At 44.1% G+C, this 19,929-nt stretch overlaps 1 protein-coding gene across 1 annotated transcript; it reads right to left on the bottom strand.

Moving 5' to 3' along the window:
• Positions 1-12,131: 12,131 nt before the first annotated feature.
• cdx1b (caudal type homeobox 1 b) lies at positions 12,132-19,721 on the bottom strand. Its single transcript, XM_037467405.2, has 3 exons — positions 19,058-19,721; positions 13,590-13,738; positions 12,132-13,260 (listed from the first exon to the last, which is right to left on the bottom strand). Exons 1-3 carry the CDS (start codon positions 19,554-19,556, stop codon positions 13,012-13,014), a joined length of 897 nt encoding a protein of 298 aa, XP_037323302.1. The 5' UTR covers positions 19,557-19,721; the 3' UTR covers positions 12,132-13,011.
• Positions 19,722-19,929: the final 208 nt, after the last annotated feature.

Here is a 19,929-nt window from a genome sequence, read left to right on the forward strand (position 1 = left end):
TATTTTATTGTACTTCTTAAACTGAGGAAAATACTACTTTGTAAATTCAAGTAAAATTACTAAAGTTGTAAAACACTTTAATAAACCAAGTGGAGAGAAGTCGGAAGTTTCCGTTTGAATATTATTGAATTCTTTTTAAATATTAGTCTGATGGGTTTTCGTTAAATGCAATTATTCAAAAACTTTATTGATTTTTGTCAGATAAAATGCTACATTGATGGTTTTATCACAATTACATTTTTTTGTGGTGTTACTAAAGTGCAACTAGGTACTTTCAGATGAGTTTTCAAATGAAGTAGTCTGATAATTATAATATCTACACTGTCAACAAATATTATGGTTCAATAAGGAATGTGATTAAAAAAAGACTAACTAATGCATTTGTGGATTAGTAATATAAGGATAATTATTATCATCCTATTTAGTACAAATGTGTGCTTTTGAATATTAACTGTTGTTTATTTATATTGAAGTTGTTCATTTTTTTAAATAAGAGATGTTGGTTAATCAGAATAATCTGTAACTTTAAAGTCTCTTCATCAATATATTCATGGAATATGCTTTTAGTTGTTGAATATCCATGTTTGTACTTTTATAAGTTTATAAGTGAGCAGCTTGTGTTTCTCTAACAGTTTATTCCCGCTTCACAGATGCACTCTGGGTAAATTGCCGTTAGCATGGCTTCATTAGGCTTTAGCATTGTTAGCATGCAGCGTCTGAGGTTCGTGACCTTTGGGGAGTGAAGTAAGACGAAGGTCAACGCGCTCGTTAAAGTGTCACCGGTGTCCATGTGAGAGGTCAAAGCGTTAGATTATTACAAGTCAAACAGTGACGCACACACACACACACACACACACACACACACACACCGTTGTGTTTCAGGCAGCCTCACTGTGTGTGTGTGTGTGTGTGTGTGTGTGAGCTCATCATGAATAGAAAACATACACCAATCAGCATCGCACACATGGATGCGCTGCATTAGTTGACTAAAGAATCTTTTCATGCAGCTACGAGTCCTCAGTAACACGACTAACAACGCAGAGGAAGAGGAGGAAGAGGAGGAGGAGGAGGAGGAGGAGGAGGAGGAGGAAGAACTTATCAGTGTTTCTTCCGTGTTGCCAAACATAAACTTGGAAAAGGAATCAGTTCTCTTCACGTTGTGTTGAAACCTCTCACATTATCACCAGGGCGAAGGTTAATGAGGGGGAGGGTTAGGAGGGCAGGACACACACACACTCACACACACACACACACAATCACACACACAATCACACACACACACACACACATTCACACACTCACAATCACACACACACACACACACACACACACTCACACACACACACACTCACACACACACACACACACAATCACACACACAATCACACACACACACACACACACATTCACACACTCACAATCACACACACACACACACACACACACACACACTCACACACACACACACACAATCACACACACAATCACACACACACACAATCACACACACACACACACACATTCACACACTCACAATCACACACACACACACACACACACACACTCACACACACACAATCACACACACAATCACACACACACACAATCACACACACACACACACACATTCACACACTCACAATCACACACACAATCACACACACACACTTGAAAATCTTTATGAGTGTGTTCCACAGACATTATAAATTGTATATTTACTATTTGTGTAATTTATCAAATTCCAAATGAATCTTTCATATACACATGTGGTACAAACCCAAAATACAAAATGAAATGATAAAGTGCACATTTGAGGTAAACAAGGATTCAGCCTGTTTAGTGCAGTTAAACCAGAGCTTAATATTGAACAAAGCAGTCAGGCTTTATTTCAGAAACAATAAAAGGAGATTCTCCTTCTTTGCTTTCAGCAGCTCCTCAAACAGAAAAACCTGATGGACATTTTCACACAACGGTCGTTCAGCCAAGAAAACAAAAAAAAGGTCCGAAATAAAGTTATGTGTAATAATGTGAAATGACACAGGGACAAAGTATTGAACACGTGAAGAACGGGAGGTGCAACAAGGTCTGGAAAACAAAGACAACAGCTGAAAACTATCAGTAATTAAAGAGAAATGCTAATAATAATAATAATATCAGCTGGTTCAGTCCCACCTGATGGCTACAAAAAGGTCTCATTGCTGAGATGTCACACAAGACACGTGACCCTAAGACACCAACAGGGAGCTTTGGAGGAGGGAACATCATGTGTGGGGCTGCTTCTCAGCAAATGGGTCTGGAAAATTTCACATAATTGAAGGAAGGACGATCGGGCAAATTTACAGAGACGTCTGCTGCCATCCACCAGGATGATGAAGATGAAGATGAAGATGAAACGAGGGTGGACATTTCAGAAAGACAATGATCCCAAAAACAAAGCCAAGGAAACTCAACTGGTGTCAAAGAAAGAAAATAAAGCTGCTAGAATGGCCCACAATCAGCTGACTTAAATCCCATTGACAATCTATGGAAAGAACTGAAGATTCATAGAAGACGCCCCACGGAACCTTCAAGATGTGAAGGAAGAATGGAACAAAATCCCACAGAGCAAAGCATCCGACTAGTTTCTCCAGACAGGAGGCGTCTTGAAGCTGAAATTACCATCAGAGGCTTTTGTACAAAGTATTGAATAAATATCAGTAAGCGTGTTCAATACTTTTTCCCTGTGTCATTTCACATTATTACACATAACTTTATTTCTGAACATCTTTGTATGTACTTGGATTGTTACCAACGTCTGGTGAAAGTTTCATGTCAAAAGCTCCTTTGAAAATAAATTTACTGAGAAAAATGGTGACGTGTTTAATAGTTATTTCACCTGCTGTGTTTCTCATATTAAACACACAGTAAATAACGTCACTACAATAATATGAACTTCACTTATTACAAGTTGTCCAGCTGACACAGGGAGTGTGTGTGTGTGTGTGTGTGTGTGGGCCATGTAGGTTAATGGGGCTTCACTAGTTTACTGTATGATGAGTCGTGATTGGAGACAAACAATCAGTCTGACTGATAGACGTAATCACTGTGTTCATAAAACTCTTCATTTCTCAACTACTCAGGATTTTACTTTACTGACGAGTTTTGTTCAAAAGTCAAACCACACGTTCACACGGACCAAACTGTCGATGTTTCATTGCATCAATCAACACATTTTTCAAAATCCTTCAAACTGCAGGAGATTTTTCATGTTGACAAATTATATATATAGAAAATCAAAGAATAATCAGTCCAAGCAATGGGAACTGGTTTTGTTGTCCTTCACATCACAGCAGACAGTGATGTGAAGGACAAGGAGGATGAGATGAATGTTGTATCTTGGTAAATGATGCAGATTGTGTGAAGAGTTTTGAACGTGTTGTTTCAGGACTGAACGACACACACGAAACCCACAAATTTAAAAATAATTGTATTGTTATTTCAAAATATGCATTTGTATAATACAATTCAGAGTTATTTCCACTTGTTTTACAGTTATTATTATATTTATTTATTTTTCCTGTTATCACTTCTCTTAATTTAAGATTATACTTTTTTTTAATCTTGTCTTTTAAATTTAAATTTAGCAGAGTAGTGTGACACAAATGTGCAGTCCCTTGATTTCTTTTTACATTATTTTTTAAATTAAATTAAATGAGTATTTCATACACATAGATGTGATATCCTGGTTCATTCTCCTCCGGGTCATGTGACCTCTGAGGCAGCGTTTCACGGCGTTCTGGTGGGGGGGGAATACCAGTAGTCTTCTATCTCCTGCTTTACAGCTCCACTGTTTATCTGCAATCAACGCGGCCAATACAGGGGCGTATTGGGGGTAGTAAGTATATTGTAAATGAAAGTTTATGGTAAAATGACCCATAAACGTGCGGCTGTATAATAAAGTCTGGACGCGAGACGGTGCCCCCCCACCCGGCGTTTATGGACGCCGGCGAGAGGCGAGCGCTGTTTGTCTTCTCGTTTATCGGCGCTCGTTACTGAAGCGAATCTTTAATCGTCCACAAACACATTCCGATGGAGCGGGACGTGTTTTTTTATTTGTAGTGTTTTACTGGCTCATCAAATCGAATCAAAACTATGACACGAATATTTCCACTTTCACTGGTGATGAAGCGCCATGTCTGGTGTGAGGTCATAGGTGAAGGGTCAAGGCCGCGGCGTCTGGGCCATCCACCATTTTGTATTTGGAGGAATAACAACTTGCCCTGAAATGGCCGCTGCCCGTCAGGCTGTGTGTGTGTGTGTGTGTGTGTGTGTGTGTGTGTGTGCGTGTGTGTGTGTGTGTGTGTGTGTGTGTGTCCTTGTACACGTCGCGTGGTGTTGATGATAATAATACTATTCATGATGGAGGAAGTGTCGTTGTGACTTCCCTCCGTCGGTTATCAGAGAAGTCGAATGTTCACCGGCTGTAAAGAGCAGACTTATGTAACGTGGATCAAGTGTTTCATATTTAAACCTCGCTGTGGTTTAATATCACAGCTTCTTACTTGAATACTTTCCTCAACTTTTATTGTCCAACTTCGCCAAAACAAATCAGCAGTAGGCAAAGAATGACTAAATGGACCATCATTCACCAAATGAACATCATGCTGAAGTGAAGAGACATTAAACTATTAAACCTCAGTAAACTCATGTTTACAATGTTTACTGAGGGAATAAATCAAGAGAGAAGTAGAGTCATTTCCTCATAGACGTCTATGGGAGCAGAGGAGTCGCCCCCTGCTGGTCACTACACAGAAGTAGAGTCATTTCCTCATAGACGTCTATGGGAGCAGAGGAGTCGCCCCCTGCTGGTCACTACACAGAAGTAGAGTCATTTCCTCATAGACGTCTATGGGAGCAGAGGAGTCGCCCCCTGCTGGTCACTACACAGAAGTAGAGTCATTTCCTCATAGACGTCTATGGGAGCAGAGGAGTCGCCCCCTGCTGGTCACTACACAGAAGTAGAGTCATTTCCTCATAGACGTCTATGGGAGCAGAGGAGTCGCCCCCTGCTGGTCACTACACAGAAGTAGAGTCATTTCCTCATAGACGTCTATGGGAGCAGAGGAGTCGCCCCCTGCTGGTCACTACACAGAAGTAGAGTCATTTCCTCATAGACGTCTATGGGAGCAGAGGAGTCGCCCCCTGCTGGTCACTACACAGAAGTAGAGTCATTTCCTCATAGACGTCTATGGGAGCAGAGGAGTGGCCCCCCTGCTGGTCACTACACAGAAGTAGAGTCATTTCCTCATAGACGTCTATGGGAGCAGAGGAGTCGCCCCCTGCTGGTCACTACACAGAAGTAGAGTCATTTCCTCATAGACGTCTATGGGAGCAGAGGAGTCGCCCCCTGCTGGTCACTACACAGAAGTAGAGTCATTTCCTCATAGACGTCTATGGGAGCAGAGGAGTCGCCCCCTGCTGGTCACTAGACAGAAGTAGAGTCATTTCCTCATAGACGTCTATGGGAGCAGAGGAGTCGCCCCCTGCTGGTCACTACACAGAAGTAGAGTCATTTCCTCATAGACGTCTATGGGAGCAGAGGAGTCACCCCCTGCTGGTCACTACACAGAATGCAGCTTTAACTCATGAAGCTCTGTATAATTTTGAGTGAAAAAATAAATTGATGTGCCAATGAACTTAACCACAATGTTTTGTTTATTCACCTGGTCACATTTATACGTTTTAATTAGTCGAATCATAAATACCGTCAGTCTCCATCCTCAAGTTACCTGAACAACCTTCTGTCACACAACAAAACAGCTTTTGACAAAATAAAACAAAGTAACAATTCAAGTAACGACTTCACAGGAGGAACATTTTTATTTCATTTTAAACCTACGACTTGTTCAAACTGTGACAGAAATGTCTCACGTCAGATTAAAGACTCTCGTGTCTTTTTGAAAGTTCTCTGAGCCTTGGTTTGAACCCAGGAGATCTCTGGATATCGGTTCTCTCGTGAGAACAAACCTTTTAAACCCTCATGTGTCCCTGCTGGCTGTCGTCCATCGCCGCTATCAGAGCTCATCACGCCTCCTCAGCAAACATGTCTCCGTCTCTGTGGTGAAACACTTTTTACTGCCGACCCCCCCCCTATAATAAACTTTATGGCGTTCTCATTACGCTCTGTTTACCCAAAAATGAGCCAGGAACCGAGCGGTTGCTCCTCACAACGTGGACCTACTCTCTTTGTCCTGGTTGGTAGATGTCAGGACGATGATCTCCTCTGAGAGGAAACACATTTACTCACATTTTTATAGATCTGGAGATCAATGACTTCTACCACGTGTGAGCAGAAGAGCTGTGAGGAATATTGTGTTCACATTAAACTGATTCATTTACTAAAGTGGATCGAAAGGAAGATTTGTTGTGAATTCAAGGGTGAAAATGTCCCCAGTTGTTTCTGGTTAAATGTTTGTGAACAATTAGCATAAATCTCAGGTTCAGTGAAAAAGCACCTGAGTTCTACCTGATGGAGGTATGGAGGTCAGCGGACTGAGGGTTGGATGTTTGATGTTGGCATGACGTTCATTTAGTAAACTATGGTCCATTTACAGTCAAACAGACCATAAAGTAGAGGCTGCTTTAGGGCGGGGCTACGCGCTGATTGACAGGTCTCCTCAGTCATAAAACGGTCACTTCCTGTTCACCTGTTAATAAAAAACAAGATGGCAACGACAAAATCGCCAAACTCAAGGCTTCAAAACATCCGTGGACAAACCAACGAGTGACGTCGCCATGACTACGTCCACTTCTCATCTACAGCCCGTTGGGATGGGGGTGTAGATCGTCATGTCAACCAGTAGTCCTGCTCTGACGGTTCCTTTTGGATTCACACCGAGTCTGAATATTTCTTTGGGGGGGGGCCAAGGTTTGAATGTTTGATTTGGGGGAGATTTGGTTTGGTTCCCCCAAAAAGTCTGGACTGAACCAGGAAGCACAAGAACAACTTATGGTTATAGTTTTGGTAGCTGTGAGAATGAAATATTGAACCTGAATTCCAGCTTGAGATTCCCCAGAGCAGAGGCTTCTATGTCGGGGTAAAATATAATCGAATTACCTCCATTGTTCTACTTATAATGAGTGAATCAAGGAGAGCTGGACGTGTCTTCATGCTGAACCCTAAAAACCTTAAAGGGGTTTTCATTTGGCTGCATTACTCCACAAAACCTTCACTTCAGCCGATAATCATCACCAACAACATCTACTTCTTCTGATATTTAACATCGTTTTCCCCAAATGTTGAATGTAATTAAACGTTGCATCGTTTAAGGTGCCAATGAGGCAATAAAATACAAACCACGAGGTCCAGTTTAAGTTACTGATTGATGTGTTCAAAGGTTTATAAGACAATAAAACTCTTCACACTTGTTGGTTATATTTTATTGGTTATTGGAGTTATGTGTCACAGCAGAAGTTCCACCAGGTTCAGATTCGTTTTGCCGTGTGACTCCGTTGGCACCACTTTGAAAAAGTCCAAATAATGACCTCCAAATGACCAAAATGACCTCTAAGCACTTCTCCTTCTCCGTGGTAGTTGTATTCTGCATATTGACAGTTAAATAATCTTTCATTTCTGATTCTTGCTAATGGAAACACAAGTGACAGTTTGCAATTATTTTTATAGTATTTATTACATTTTTATCCACTTGATTCCCATTAGTTCATGAATGCAGAGTCATAATTGTAAAACCTGTTTAATGGAGGGTGGAATGGTGAAAACAAGCAATGGCAGGTTGGCATTTCTTCTTTCCGTTGGTAAATGAACTAACAGAGGAAGCATTGAAGCACTTTAACTAAAATAACTTATATTGGTGAGGGACACTGAATCCTCCGGGCCCTTTACTTAGTGAGGAACCGTATGAAGTAAAAATGACCCCGTTTACTGGTAGCAAAAAAAACGTTGAACTCCAGGCCTCAAAAACGTGAGTCCACAAACCACCGAGTGACGTCAAAGAAATTCAACAAACATAATTAATGATTAAACACACTATTGTATGTTTTATTGCTCTGATCTGACCATAAAGCAGGGGTTGCTTTAGGGCGGAGCTACCTTCTCAAGGTTGGTCCCAGCTGAACTCCGTCCACCTGACGGACAGGTGACCACACAGTGACAACGTTCACTTCTCATGTGGTGACTCTGTAAATCGAGAGCTTCTTCCGCCACAGAAACTTACAACAAAAAGAGAAATCAATTATCCAAATGTAATCGACTGAAGCCTCAAGTTCGTTAGAGGACAAACGGACGCAGGGACAAAGGTCTGAGTGAGGACACACACACACACACACACACACAGACACACACACACACACACACTGCAGCAGATAGCAGTATCCTGAGCTCTGTTTGCCGAGTGTTCCTCATCGCCCTTTGGACGCCACACCTCAACTGCTGCAGCAACCAGCAAACGTGTGTGTGTCTGTGTGTGTGTGTGTGTGTGTGTGTGTGTGTGTGTGTGTGTGTGTGTGTGTGTGTGTCTGCGTGTGTGTGTGTGTGTATTGTCTTTCGTTCCATATTTCTTTTTTCTTTCGGTTACTTGTTTTTCATTTATTTATTTATTCTTAAATTCTTTTCCCCTTGTCAACACAGTCCTCGTCTGCAAAGACACACTTTGATGAAAGTAAAACCTTAGCAATAATTAAAATATATTGAAGAAATGTATAAAGAAACAAAGCTCAGAGATCATAATGACTGAAAGAAGCTTTAATGAACACTAAGGTAAAAGTTGTTTCTCTTTCCTAATGTTCTAAAGAATTCACTTAAACCGGAAAATTTGATTGTTTAAAAAAGGTATTTTGTTTCTTGATCACTTCCTGTTTGTGTTGAAGAATGAAGTTTTACTCACATATTGGGATTTCATTCTAACGTAAGATGAGTGTAAAAAATCGTGCGTGTATAATAAAACCTTTTGGCTTAAATTCTGAAAAAAATCATGCATGGATTAAAAATTACACCATCATTCATCTCACTCATCTTCAGACTCTTATCTGGGCTCCAGCAGGGACCCTAACCTTCCCTTTCCTGAGCCACATCTACCAGCTCTGACTGGGGGTCCAAGGCGTTCCTGGTATGGAGATGTAACCTCTCGCCCTGGGTCTCCCGGGGGCCTCTTCCCAGCCGGCCGTGCCTGGAACACCTGGGCAGGGGGGGCATCCTACCAGATGCCCAAACCACCTCAGCTGACTCCTTTCAACACAAAGGAGCAGCGACTCTATCTGAGCTCCGGTGGCTGAGCTTCTCACACCATCTCTAAGGGGGACGCCAGCCTCCCTCCTGAGGAAACCCATTTCTGCCGCTTGTACCTCTGACCTGGTTCTTTCGGTCATGTCCGAACCTTCATGACCACACATTTCATCTTCCCCTCTCGTGTGAACAAGATCCCAAGCTACTGAACTCACTCACTTGGGGTAAGAACACATTCCCTCCCCGGAGTAGGCAATCTATCAGATTCCTGCTGAGAACCATGGCCTCAGATTTGCGAATCCTCATCCCAACCGCTTCCCACTTGGCTGCAAACCGCTCCAGTGAGAGTTGGAGGTCACAGATCAAAGATGCCATCAAGACCACGGCGCTCTCCAAAAAGCACCAATGAGATCCTCAGCACCCAGAATTGTCGACCCTGCTTCCCCCGTCTATGCTTTAATATCCTGTCCATGAAAACCACAAACAGGATTGGCGAGCGGAAGAGAACCCTCCGTTCCACCAACTTGGAGTAGACTTCACCAGGGAGGTTGAGTAGTGTGATACCCCTGTGATTGGCACACACTCTCTGGTCCACTTTATGAGGAGAGGTAAGACCACCCCGGTCTGCCTCAGGTTAGGCACTGTCCCATGTTGAAGACGTCATCCAAGGAAGTCCGCCAACGGCCGTTGCTTTCGGGCATCTCTGGACGTATCTCATCCATCCCGGGGGATTTGTCACTGCAGAGTTTCTCAGTGACCTCCACCCGGAAAATTGATGCCTTCCGCTCTGCCTCTACCCAGCAGGGAAGGGTTTTGGATTCAGGAGCTGCTTAAGTGCTCCAACAGGGCCATTTTTACTTCCCACAAGTTGGAGGATTCTCCGTTTCCCCGTCCTGAGATGCCGTATGGTCTCACAGAAGCACTTTGGTGCTGACCGAAAATCCTTCTCCATAGCTACCTCAAACTGCTCCCACACTCACTGCTTCGCCTCCTTTACGGCGGAGACTTCCGTCCTTCGAGCCCGTCGGTACACTGCAGCTTCCTCTGGAGACACACTAGTTATCATACTCTAACCCGTCCAACTTTCTCCAGTTGAACTAAGTTGAAAAGTAGAGGCAAGCTCAATTAATTAATCTTGGAGAAAACAAACAAGTTTAGTTTTTTTTTCAACATGACTTCCCAGCATACATCGCTTCGGAGTTCCACCTCACCACAGACTTTTCTTTATCGTAGTTTGATGAAACCAGACAAGATGGAAACTCACTGTATGCCTTTAATACATGTTAAATGAAGACAGTGTCACTTAAAGCTTTTTTTTTTTACAAATTACAGTTGTTAATATCAGAAAGTGTTAAAGTCTTAAGGCTGAGATTAAAATCATTTATATTTACAAGAGATTTTGCGTTTGTGAAGCAGAAAAGAATAGAAAGGTAATTCAGGTTTGTTTCTCTGTATTCATACACTTTACTGTAGGGGGCGACTCCTCTGCTCCCATAGACGTCTATGAGGAAATGACTACTTCTGTGTAGTGACCAGCAGGGGGGCGACTCCTCTGCTCCCATAGACGTCTATGAGGAAATGACTCTACTTCTGTGTAGTGACCAGCAGGGGGCGACTCCTCTGCTCCCATAGACGTCTATGAGGAAATGACTACTTCTGTGTAGTGACCAGCAGGGGGGCGACTCCTCTGCTCCCATAGACGTCTATGAGGAAATGACTACTTCTGTGTAGTGACCAGCAGGGGGCGACTCCTCTGCTCCCATAGACGTCTATGAGGAAATGACTACTTCTGTGTAGTGACCAGCAGGGGGGCGACTCCTCTGCTCCCATAGACGTCTATGAGGAAATGACTACTTCTGTGTAGTGACCAGCAGGGGGCGACTCCTCTGCTCCCATAGACGTCTATGAGGAAATGACTCTACTTCTGTGTAGTGACCACCAGGGGGCGACTCCTCTGCTCCCATAGACGTCTATGAGGAAATGACTCTACTTCTGTGTAGTGACCAGCAGGGGGCGACTCCTCTGCTCCCATAGACGTCTATGAGGAAATGACTCTACTTCTGTGTAGTGACCAGCAGGGGGCGACTCCTCTGCTCCCATAGACGTCTATGAGGAAATGACTACTTCTGTGTAGTGACCAGCAGGGGGGCGACTCCTCTGCTCCCATAGACGTCTATGAGGAAATGACTCTACTTCTGTGTAGTGACCAGCAGGGGGCGACTCCTCTGCTCCCATAGACGTCTATGAGGAAATGACTACTTCTGTGTAGTGACCAGCAGGGGGGCGACTCCTCTGCTCCCATAGACGTCTATGAGGAAATGACTACTTCTGTGTAGTGACCAGCAGGGGGCGACTCCTCTGCTCCCATAGACGTCTATGAGGAAATGACTACTTCTGTGTAGTGACCAGCAGGGGGGCGACTCCTCTGCTCCCATAGACGTCTATGAGGAAATGACTACTTCTGTGTAGTGACCAGCAGGGGGCGACTCCTCTGCTCCCATAGACGTCTATGAGGAAATGACTCTACTTCTGTGTAGTGACCACCAGGGGGCGACTCCTCTGCTCCCATAGACGTCTATGAGGAAATGACTCTACTTCTGTGTAGTGACCAGCAGGGGGCGACTCCTCTGCTCCCATAGACGTCTATGAGGAAATGACTCTACTTCTGTGTAGTGACCAGCAGGGGGCGACTCCTCTGCTCCCATAGACGTCTATGAGGAAATGACTCTACTGATGTGTAGTGACCAGCAGGGGGCGACTCCTCTGCTCCCATAGACGTCTATGAGGAAATGACTCTACTTCTGTGTAGTGACCAGCAGGGGGCGACTCCTCTGCTCCCATAGACGTCTATGAGAAAATTACTCTACTTCTGTGTAGTGACCAGCAGGGGGCGACTCCTCTGCTCCCATAGACGTCTATGAGGAAAGGACTCTACTTCTGTGTAGTGACCAGCAGGGGGCGACTCCTCTGCTCCCATAGACGTCTATGAGGAAATGACTCTACTTCTCTCTTGATTTATTCCCTCAGTAAACATTGTAAACATGAGTTTATGGTCTCAGTCTCTAGTTTCAAGTCGTCTTCAATAGAACATGATGTTCATTTAGTGAATGATGGTCCATTTAGAGTCAAACAGACCATGAAGCAGAGGACGCTTTAGGCCGGGGCTACATGCTTTTTAACGTTACTACTTCACCTACTGTGAAACCTCATTGTAGCCATCACAACTTATTCAAATTGGTGGTCAGAGGTTAATTGGAGGTTAATTTCAGTTGGTCCTTTGAAGTTTCTTCCCAATCAAAAGGACATGGTCAGCCTTGATGGGTGCAGACGATTCTTCTTAGAGAAGCAGGATGAGTGGGGTTTTAAAGATTTTTAAAAATACATCATTATCAAACAAAACACAAACATCTGGAAATCGGATTCACCCTGATAATCCTGTTGTCTTTAAGTAGCTTTAGAGTTAAAGAACTAACAAGTTTTACACACTGTCTCACAGCATCTTATATCTTCTTCATCTTCATCTATTAAATTTTGCATATATATATATATATATATATATATATATATATATTTAGGTCATTCTGGGATCTTAAGGAGATTAAAGTTGAGCGGACAATATTAGTTTTTTTTCATATCCCAACTCGTGGCTCAGTGAGAGTTTGGTCCGATCAGTCTGAGGTGTGGGAAAAGTTTCTCAGTTCTTTTTGGGGAGGTTGAAGGAGGATGCGGGTCGGGGGGGGGGGGACTTTGAGTCCGAGATCGACGAGATCAGCGTCCAAACCAAACATCCCTCAGTACTCCTCCTTGATGTTCAGAGGCAGGGAGGACGGGGAAACCATCCCGTTGCCACTGCTGCTCGTCACCATGGCAACGCTGCTCCCGCCGTTTCCGTGGAGTAGGACACCGCTGCCGACCAGCCCGCCGCCGCCATTGCTGCCGCCGGGAGGCGTGGCCGTGGTGGTGGAGGAGGCCGGCTGCTGAAGCTTCTTCTTGTTGATCTTGCGCTCCTTGGCTCGGCGGTTCTGGAACCAGATCTTCACCTGAGGCGAAAAGAAACGTGCTGTCATTCAAACAATGTGACGTGAGTACCGGCGGTGAAGATTCAGCAAACTATACTGAGCGATGGACCTGCCAACTGCCAAATATCTTCATGCCACAAATGTATACCAGGGCAACACATGTGGGAATTAGTCTCACTATTTGGCTTAAAAACTACAAATTTGCGACAAAAAGGTTGGAGATTTACATCCTCGGTGCCACATGGACGTCCTTTAGAGACGGACCAGCATGCGTCATATTTCTCGACTATAATAAAGTTATGGAACATGAGAGAGAATTCTACTCTCTGACTTGTAACCCTGAAGCGTACCTGTCTCTCCGAGAGGCCCAGGGTTGTGGCGAGCTCCGCCTTCCTCCGTATGGTGATGTACTTGCTGTAGTGGAACTCCTTCTCCAGCTCTAAGCGCTGGTGGTCGGTGTAAACCACGCGGTACTTGTCTTTAGTCCTCGTCTTTCCGTCTGCGAAACAAAGAATGAGGGTTACGCTGGAATCTGGATGTGCTCGCAGGTTCACCTTTGGTTTAAAGACATTTGTGTCAAACATGTGACCATCGGATTATGAGAGAAATCTGCTATTCGAAGACACCAAGGAAGCGAAGGAGCGTATTTCCCAAAAGTCGAAGAGTTCATCCTGTTTTTTCAACTGCTTCAAATGTAAACAATATGTTTGGCTAGTCAACATTTGGTCCATTCAAGAGCTTGACATCCTCGTCAACCAATCAAACAAACAGGACGTCAGAAAAAGAAAAATCATTAACCACCAAAGATGGAGAATGCAAATGACATAAAAAGTGATGCTTTGAGGCAGGGCTACGCACTGTGTGACAGGTCTCTAACAGAGACGTATACGCCGTCTCTACGTCCTTATCAGTCCCAATAAGGTAAATTCCTGTTCAACAACTTGGTGACGGCCGTAATCCAGGATGCCGACAGTGAACGCCAGGCTCCATGACATCAGTCCCCAAACCAACGAGTGACGTCACCATGACAACGGCCACTTCCTAAATGCACTCTGTTCACTTGTGGGACCGAAACACATGTTACCTGAAGGAGGACCGTCTGAGCAGAAAGGGATCAACACAAAATCACACCAGCTGCAGGGAGTCCAGGCGTAGTATTTTATATTATGTGTTATAAAACCACTCAGGTCGTTGGATCCGTGTTCTCGCTGCGACTCGTGTATTTAAATACTCAAACATGCCTCGGTTTGATTTGCATAAGCTACCTAGTTATCAGCTTTTTCTCCTGTGGGGACTTGTGTTCATGTGTTAACTCGTGAACTCATGCTCATTCAACCGAATTTGACATCACTTAAGTTTTGAAGTTCAAATGCAGGTGGAAATAATATATGCACAATCCCAATCAATGTCCAGTTTGTTTCACTTCCTTATTGATTATTGCCCTAAAGATTCCAATTGTTTCGACCTTCTTCTGCAAAGCTACTCCTGCTGGCAGGATCCAGCGTTTGAGACGTGGTAGAGAGAGTTCTCCACAGAAGAAGAACACCAAGGTCTCCCTTTGACTCCGCCTCCTGTACGCCAACTAATCATTGGGATGAACAGCAACTACAAAATGATGAATGGATTTGGTTAATAAAACTTTTAGGACATAAAAAAGGTAAATTAAATGAATAATTAGTAATATCTAATAGAAGCAATAAGCAATGGTGGTCAGTGATACAGGAGGCTCAGGGGGAACTGTCCTGCCTCCCTTCCTGTTCACCTTGTACACCTGAGACTTCTAACGAATCGATATGAAGACACGACCAGCCTCTCGTAGGGTGCAGAGTGCAGCTTGAACACGTGAATCTCTGACTTCACCCGGCAGATTTAGAAGCAATGCAAAAATAAAGGAAGTTGTATTCATAGCATTTGATCGCCATGAAAATGGTACTCCGTATCCATTGATCTTCTTGATTGGTCAAGAGACGTAAACAAGCCGAAAAAGAAAACTCCAGTGGAGACTCTTATGAATGAGCTCTGTACCTGTACAAAGAACATGTGACTCAGAAAGTTCTTTGAAGAGCATTCATTCTTATCTTTTCTTGTGAGTACACAAGTGTGTCATCTTCATGCAGTACAAGTACATGCGTTGTCTTTGCTTCATGCAGTACATGTACATGCGTTTTCTCTGCTTCATGCAGTACAAGTACATGAGTTTTCTCTGCTTCATGCAGTACAAGTACATGAGTTTTCTCTGCTTCATGCAGTACAAGTACATGAGTTTTCTCTGCTTCATGCAGTACAAGTACATGAGTTTTCTCTGCTTCATGCAGTACAAGTACATGAATTTTCTCTGCTTCATGCAGTACAAGTACATGCGTTGTCTTTGCTTCATGCAGTACAAGTACATGAGTTTTCTCTGCTTCATGCAGTACAAGTACATGAGTTTTCTCTGCTTCATGCAGTACAAGTACATGAGTTTTCTCTGCTTCATGCAGTACAAGTACATGAGTTTTCTCTGCTTCATGCAGTACAAGTACATGAATTTTCTCTGCTTCATGCAGTACAAGTACATGCGTTGTCTTTGCTTCATGCAGTACAAGTACATGAGTTTTCTCTGCTTCATGCAGTACAAGTACATGAGTTTTCTCTGCTTCATGCAGTACAAGTACATGAGTTTTCTCTGCTTCATGCAGTACAAGTACATGAGTTTTCTTTGCTTCATGCAGTACAAGTACATGAGTTTTCTCTGCTTCATGCAGTACAAGTACATGAGTTTTATCTGCTTCATGCAGTACAAGTACATGAGTTTTCTCTGCTTCATGCAGTACAAGTACATGAGTTTTCTCTGCTTCATGCAGTACAAGTACATGAGTTTTCTTTGCTTCATGCAGTACAAGTACATGAGTTTTCTTTGCTTCATGCAGTACAAGTACATGAGTTTTCTCTGCTTCATGCAGTACAAGTACATGAGTTTTCTCTGCTTCATGCAGTACAAGTACATGAGTTTTCTCTGCTTCATGCAGTACAAGTACATGAGTTTTCTTTGCTTCATGCAGTACAAGTACATGAGTTTTCTCTGCTTCATGCAGTACAAGTACATGAGTTTTCTCTGCTTCATGCAGTACAAGTACATGAATTTTCTCTGCTTCATGCAGTACAAGTACATGAGTTTTCTCTGCTTCATGCAGTACAAGTACATGAGTTTTCTTTGCTTCATGCAGTACAAGTACATGAGTTTTCTCTGCTTCATGCAGTACAAGTACATGAGTTTTCTCTGCTTCATGCAGTACAAGTACATGAGTTTTCTCTGCTTCATGCAGTACAAGTACATGAGTTTTCTCTGCTTTGTGAAGCATCGGTGTGTCTTTAACACGCTCTGATTCAACATTAACTCTAAACACACAACATCTTCAATAAGTGATGCGTCTCAGGTCTTTAAACACACACGCGTCCTCTAATGAGTCAGGGAGGGGGGGGTTAAAGCTCAAACACTTTAGTTCGGGGGGGACATCTGTCCGAAGTGTTCGTTCTCTGCCTCATTTGTGGGAAAGTTGAAAATAAAAAGCCCTCCAGTTGAGAGATGGAGCGCTTTGCTCAGCCAGGCTAGCTGTTTCCCCCTGCTTCCATTTGTTATGCTAAGCTACGCTACGCTAGGCTAGGCCCACCACCTGTCTCATCCGAAGACATGGAACACGTGACTTTGCTTCATGTCTATGTTTCAATCATCTTTAGTAAAATACAAAAACTTGATTTATTTTATAACCTTATTTTACATCACGTCCTCACACCCCATAGTCTGGGTCCTGTATTTCACGTATTTAGTCTTGTTAATCTGACATAACGCTGCAGTAAAAACGCGGTGAGGAGGCAGCTGGACTCCTGCTTCTCACTGCTGGAGGCTGGGTCAGTACCTCCGTCTGCCTGAAGGGGGCGTGTTGAGCACACGGCTCCTCCTGCTGCTGCTTTCCTCACGCATCACGGACAGATAGCATAGTTAGCACGTGCTAGCTAAAACAGTCATGGAGCGAACGTCAAGTGCATCAGTCCTTCAAAACTGAAGACATAGATTCTGAATCAGACCGACCAAAGACGAGCAATAATGTCTCATGAGACAAAGAGACGGATGAAGATAAAGAGGACTTTTACACCAAAGTCATAGAGATGTTTGTCCAGAAGCAGAATGGACTCAACGTAATTTACAAGTAAAGGTAAGAGCTTGCAGACACTGCTGTACACGACAGATTAAAGACCAGCAGTATTTTATTAATATTTAAAAAATATAAAAGAAGATTTAAGCAATAATGTTCGAGAGGCTGTACTTTATCGATAATACAATTTAAGTGTGTTGTTGGCAAACCTCATCATTTTTAAAAATACGCAATCGCCACCAAGCTAAAAACTAAAATGACCACAAACTGAATCTAACTGTCATTTTGATCACTGATCTGCAACTCAGGTCAATGTAAACAGGTAACATTGCATTATGGCACCTCGTGACTCACTCTCAACCAATCAGAACGCTTGATTTCATCTGCCTGTATTATAGAAGAAGATATGAAACATAACCAGTAGTCAACCTGCAAGCAGCCAGTTGAATGGTGAATTCATTCACTTGTGAATCTGACTTTGAACGAGTCAATGCCTCCGCGTCACACCACGTCACACCACGTCACACCACGTCACAGCACGTCACTGTGTAGTAAGTAAGAGCGGAAAGAGCCAACAGATTTGTCTGAGGTGACGTCATCGACTGGTGGCGACGTTACAGTGAGTTTGGTGATGAAACCACGACACGAAAGGATGCTCTGCTTCATGCAAAGTGCACAAGTTTTCTCTATGCAACAAAAGTACACACCTACCCTCATCTAGAGAAAGTACACAAGTATTCTCAGCTTCATGCAGTACTTTTAGTAAAAAAGGAAACAAACATCGGAAAGACGTTTTCTTTGCTTCTATTTTCGTCTCCCAAGTTTCTGCTTCTGTTTCTTTCTACTTCCTGTTTGGTGACTTTCATCTGATTTTAACACTCACGCGCGCGCACACACACTCACGCGCACGTGCACGGGTCATACTTCACACACTTCAAAGTGCAGACTGTCTTGTAAGTTCTTGTCTTCTCCGCCCAGAGACAAGAGAGGAGGGGGGGGGCATTAGCATCACAACGGCTCCACAGCGCCTCCAAACCGGCTTCACACGTTTGATCCCCCCCCCCCCCCCCCCCCCCCCGGTGGGAACCACAGCAAACCATCAATATCGGCATATTTCACCTTTCAAATATTATTAAGCCTTTAATTTTGCGAAGACTATCGATTGTACGATGTTTTATTTGATGGAGGTTAATCACACAGCGTAGAGATGAATAAAAACGAAATGAGTGCTTTAAATAGTCAGAGAAATAATAACATAATTACAGAAATAATAAGAACAATAATAAAATAAATAACGGAAAATAACTGAAAATGTTATACAAAAATACTTACTTTGTTATTATAACACTATTTACAGGCGTATTGTTCCTTTCCCCTAAATATCACATGAATTAAAAACTGCTCATATCTATAGTTATATATATTTTTATAGTTTAAAAGCATAACTATTCGGTTTTTGGCATATCGAGAATAGGAGCTGATCTTGCTGTTTAATATGTCTCATTAAATCAAATATTTTAAATATCCTCACACGTGCAGTTAAATATTGTAAACGAAAGCTAGAAGTGAATAATGATAAATAAATAATTAGAAATGCTGTGTTTTCTTTCTTAAAGGAGGTTTGTAGGCGCATAAATCCTTTTAATAAAGACGTATTAAAGGTGCGGTTTGACGTGGAGCCCTACTTGGGTTGGAGGGTGGCGCAGAGCTGCGTCGCATCCAGTCGAAGTGGTTCCTCCTCTGCGGGGATCCGGGGCACAGCTGCCCCGCAGACGCGTTCATGGACGCGGTCAGCAGCCCGGACTGTCCGCTGAAGTCCGGGGGGCTGAACCCCAGCGCGGGGCCCACCGCAGAGGACGCGGGGCCCCCGGCCGCGGCAGCCACCGCCGCGTAGTGGTGCGACGACCAGTCGTCCCGGGCGGGCGGAGGAGGCGGAGGAGGCGGCGGGTAGGCCGAGCTCCACCCGCCTGGACCCGCACCGCCCTGCTGCGCCGACATGGAGTCGGTGCCGAGGCCGTGGTGCGGGTGGTGCGGGTGGTGCGGGTGGTACCCGGAGAAGTCCGAGTACTGTGGCGGGCCCGGGAAGCCCTGCGGGCTGAGGCCGAGGCCCCCGTGGCGGGCCCCCGGGTTCTGGTGCGGGTACATGGTGGGGTCCTTGTCCAGCTGCAGGTAGCTCACGTACATCTTCCCAGGTGAGGGGACTCCCTCTGCATACTGCGGATCCAGCCTGGCCTCGCTCCTGGCCAGCTTCTCTCACCTGCCCGACAGGTAAAGTGAGGCTCGCTGTGTGTCTCTCTCCACCTGTCCCCTCTCTCTCATGCACACTTTTACTGCTCTTATCTCCTCCTCCTCAGTGTCACCACACATGAACCACCTGTCACCTCTTTTAAGCTGCATGCATAGCCCCCCCCCCTCCCGGCCTGCAGTCTACTCCCTATCGGACCACATTTGCATCACAGTCCGCTGCTGCATTTCAAAGGCCGCCATCAAAGCGACGGACGAACTTACAAATGGAAGGAGGGAAGGAGGGAAGGGGAGAAGGAGGGAAGGACGTGAG

The sequence above is a fragment of the Pungitius pungitius genome, chromosome 16 (genome assembly GCF_949316345.1).
Source record: "Pungitius pungitius chromosome 16, fPunPun2.1, whole genome shotgun sequence".
Lineage (NCBI taxonomy): Eukaryota > Metazoa > Chordata > Actinopteri > Perciformes > Gasterosteidae > Pungitius > Pungitius pungitius.

Coding starts and splice junctions, on each gene's coding strand:
- cdx1b (XM_037467405.2), bottom strand. CDS start 19,556: ATGTACGTGAGCTACCTGCAGCTGGACAAGGACCCCACCATGTACCCG. Junction 13,739..19,057: donor TGCGCCACCCTCCAACCCAA/GTAGGGCTCCAC, acceptor TTTGTTTCGCAG/ACGGAAAGACGAGGACTAAA. Junction 13,261..13,589: donor TGGGCCTCTCGGAGAGACAG/GTACGCTTCAGG, acceptor TTTTCGCCTCAG/GTGAAGATCTGGTTCCAGAA.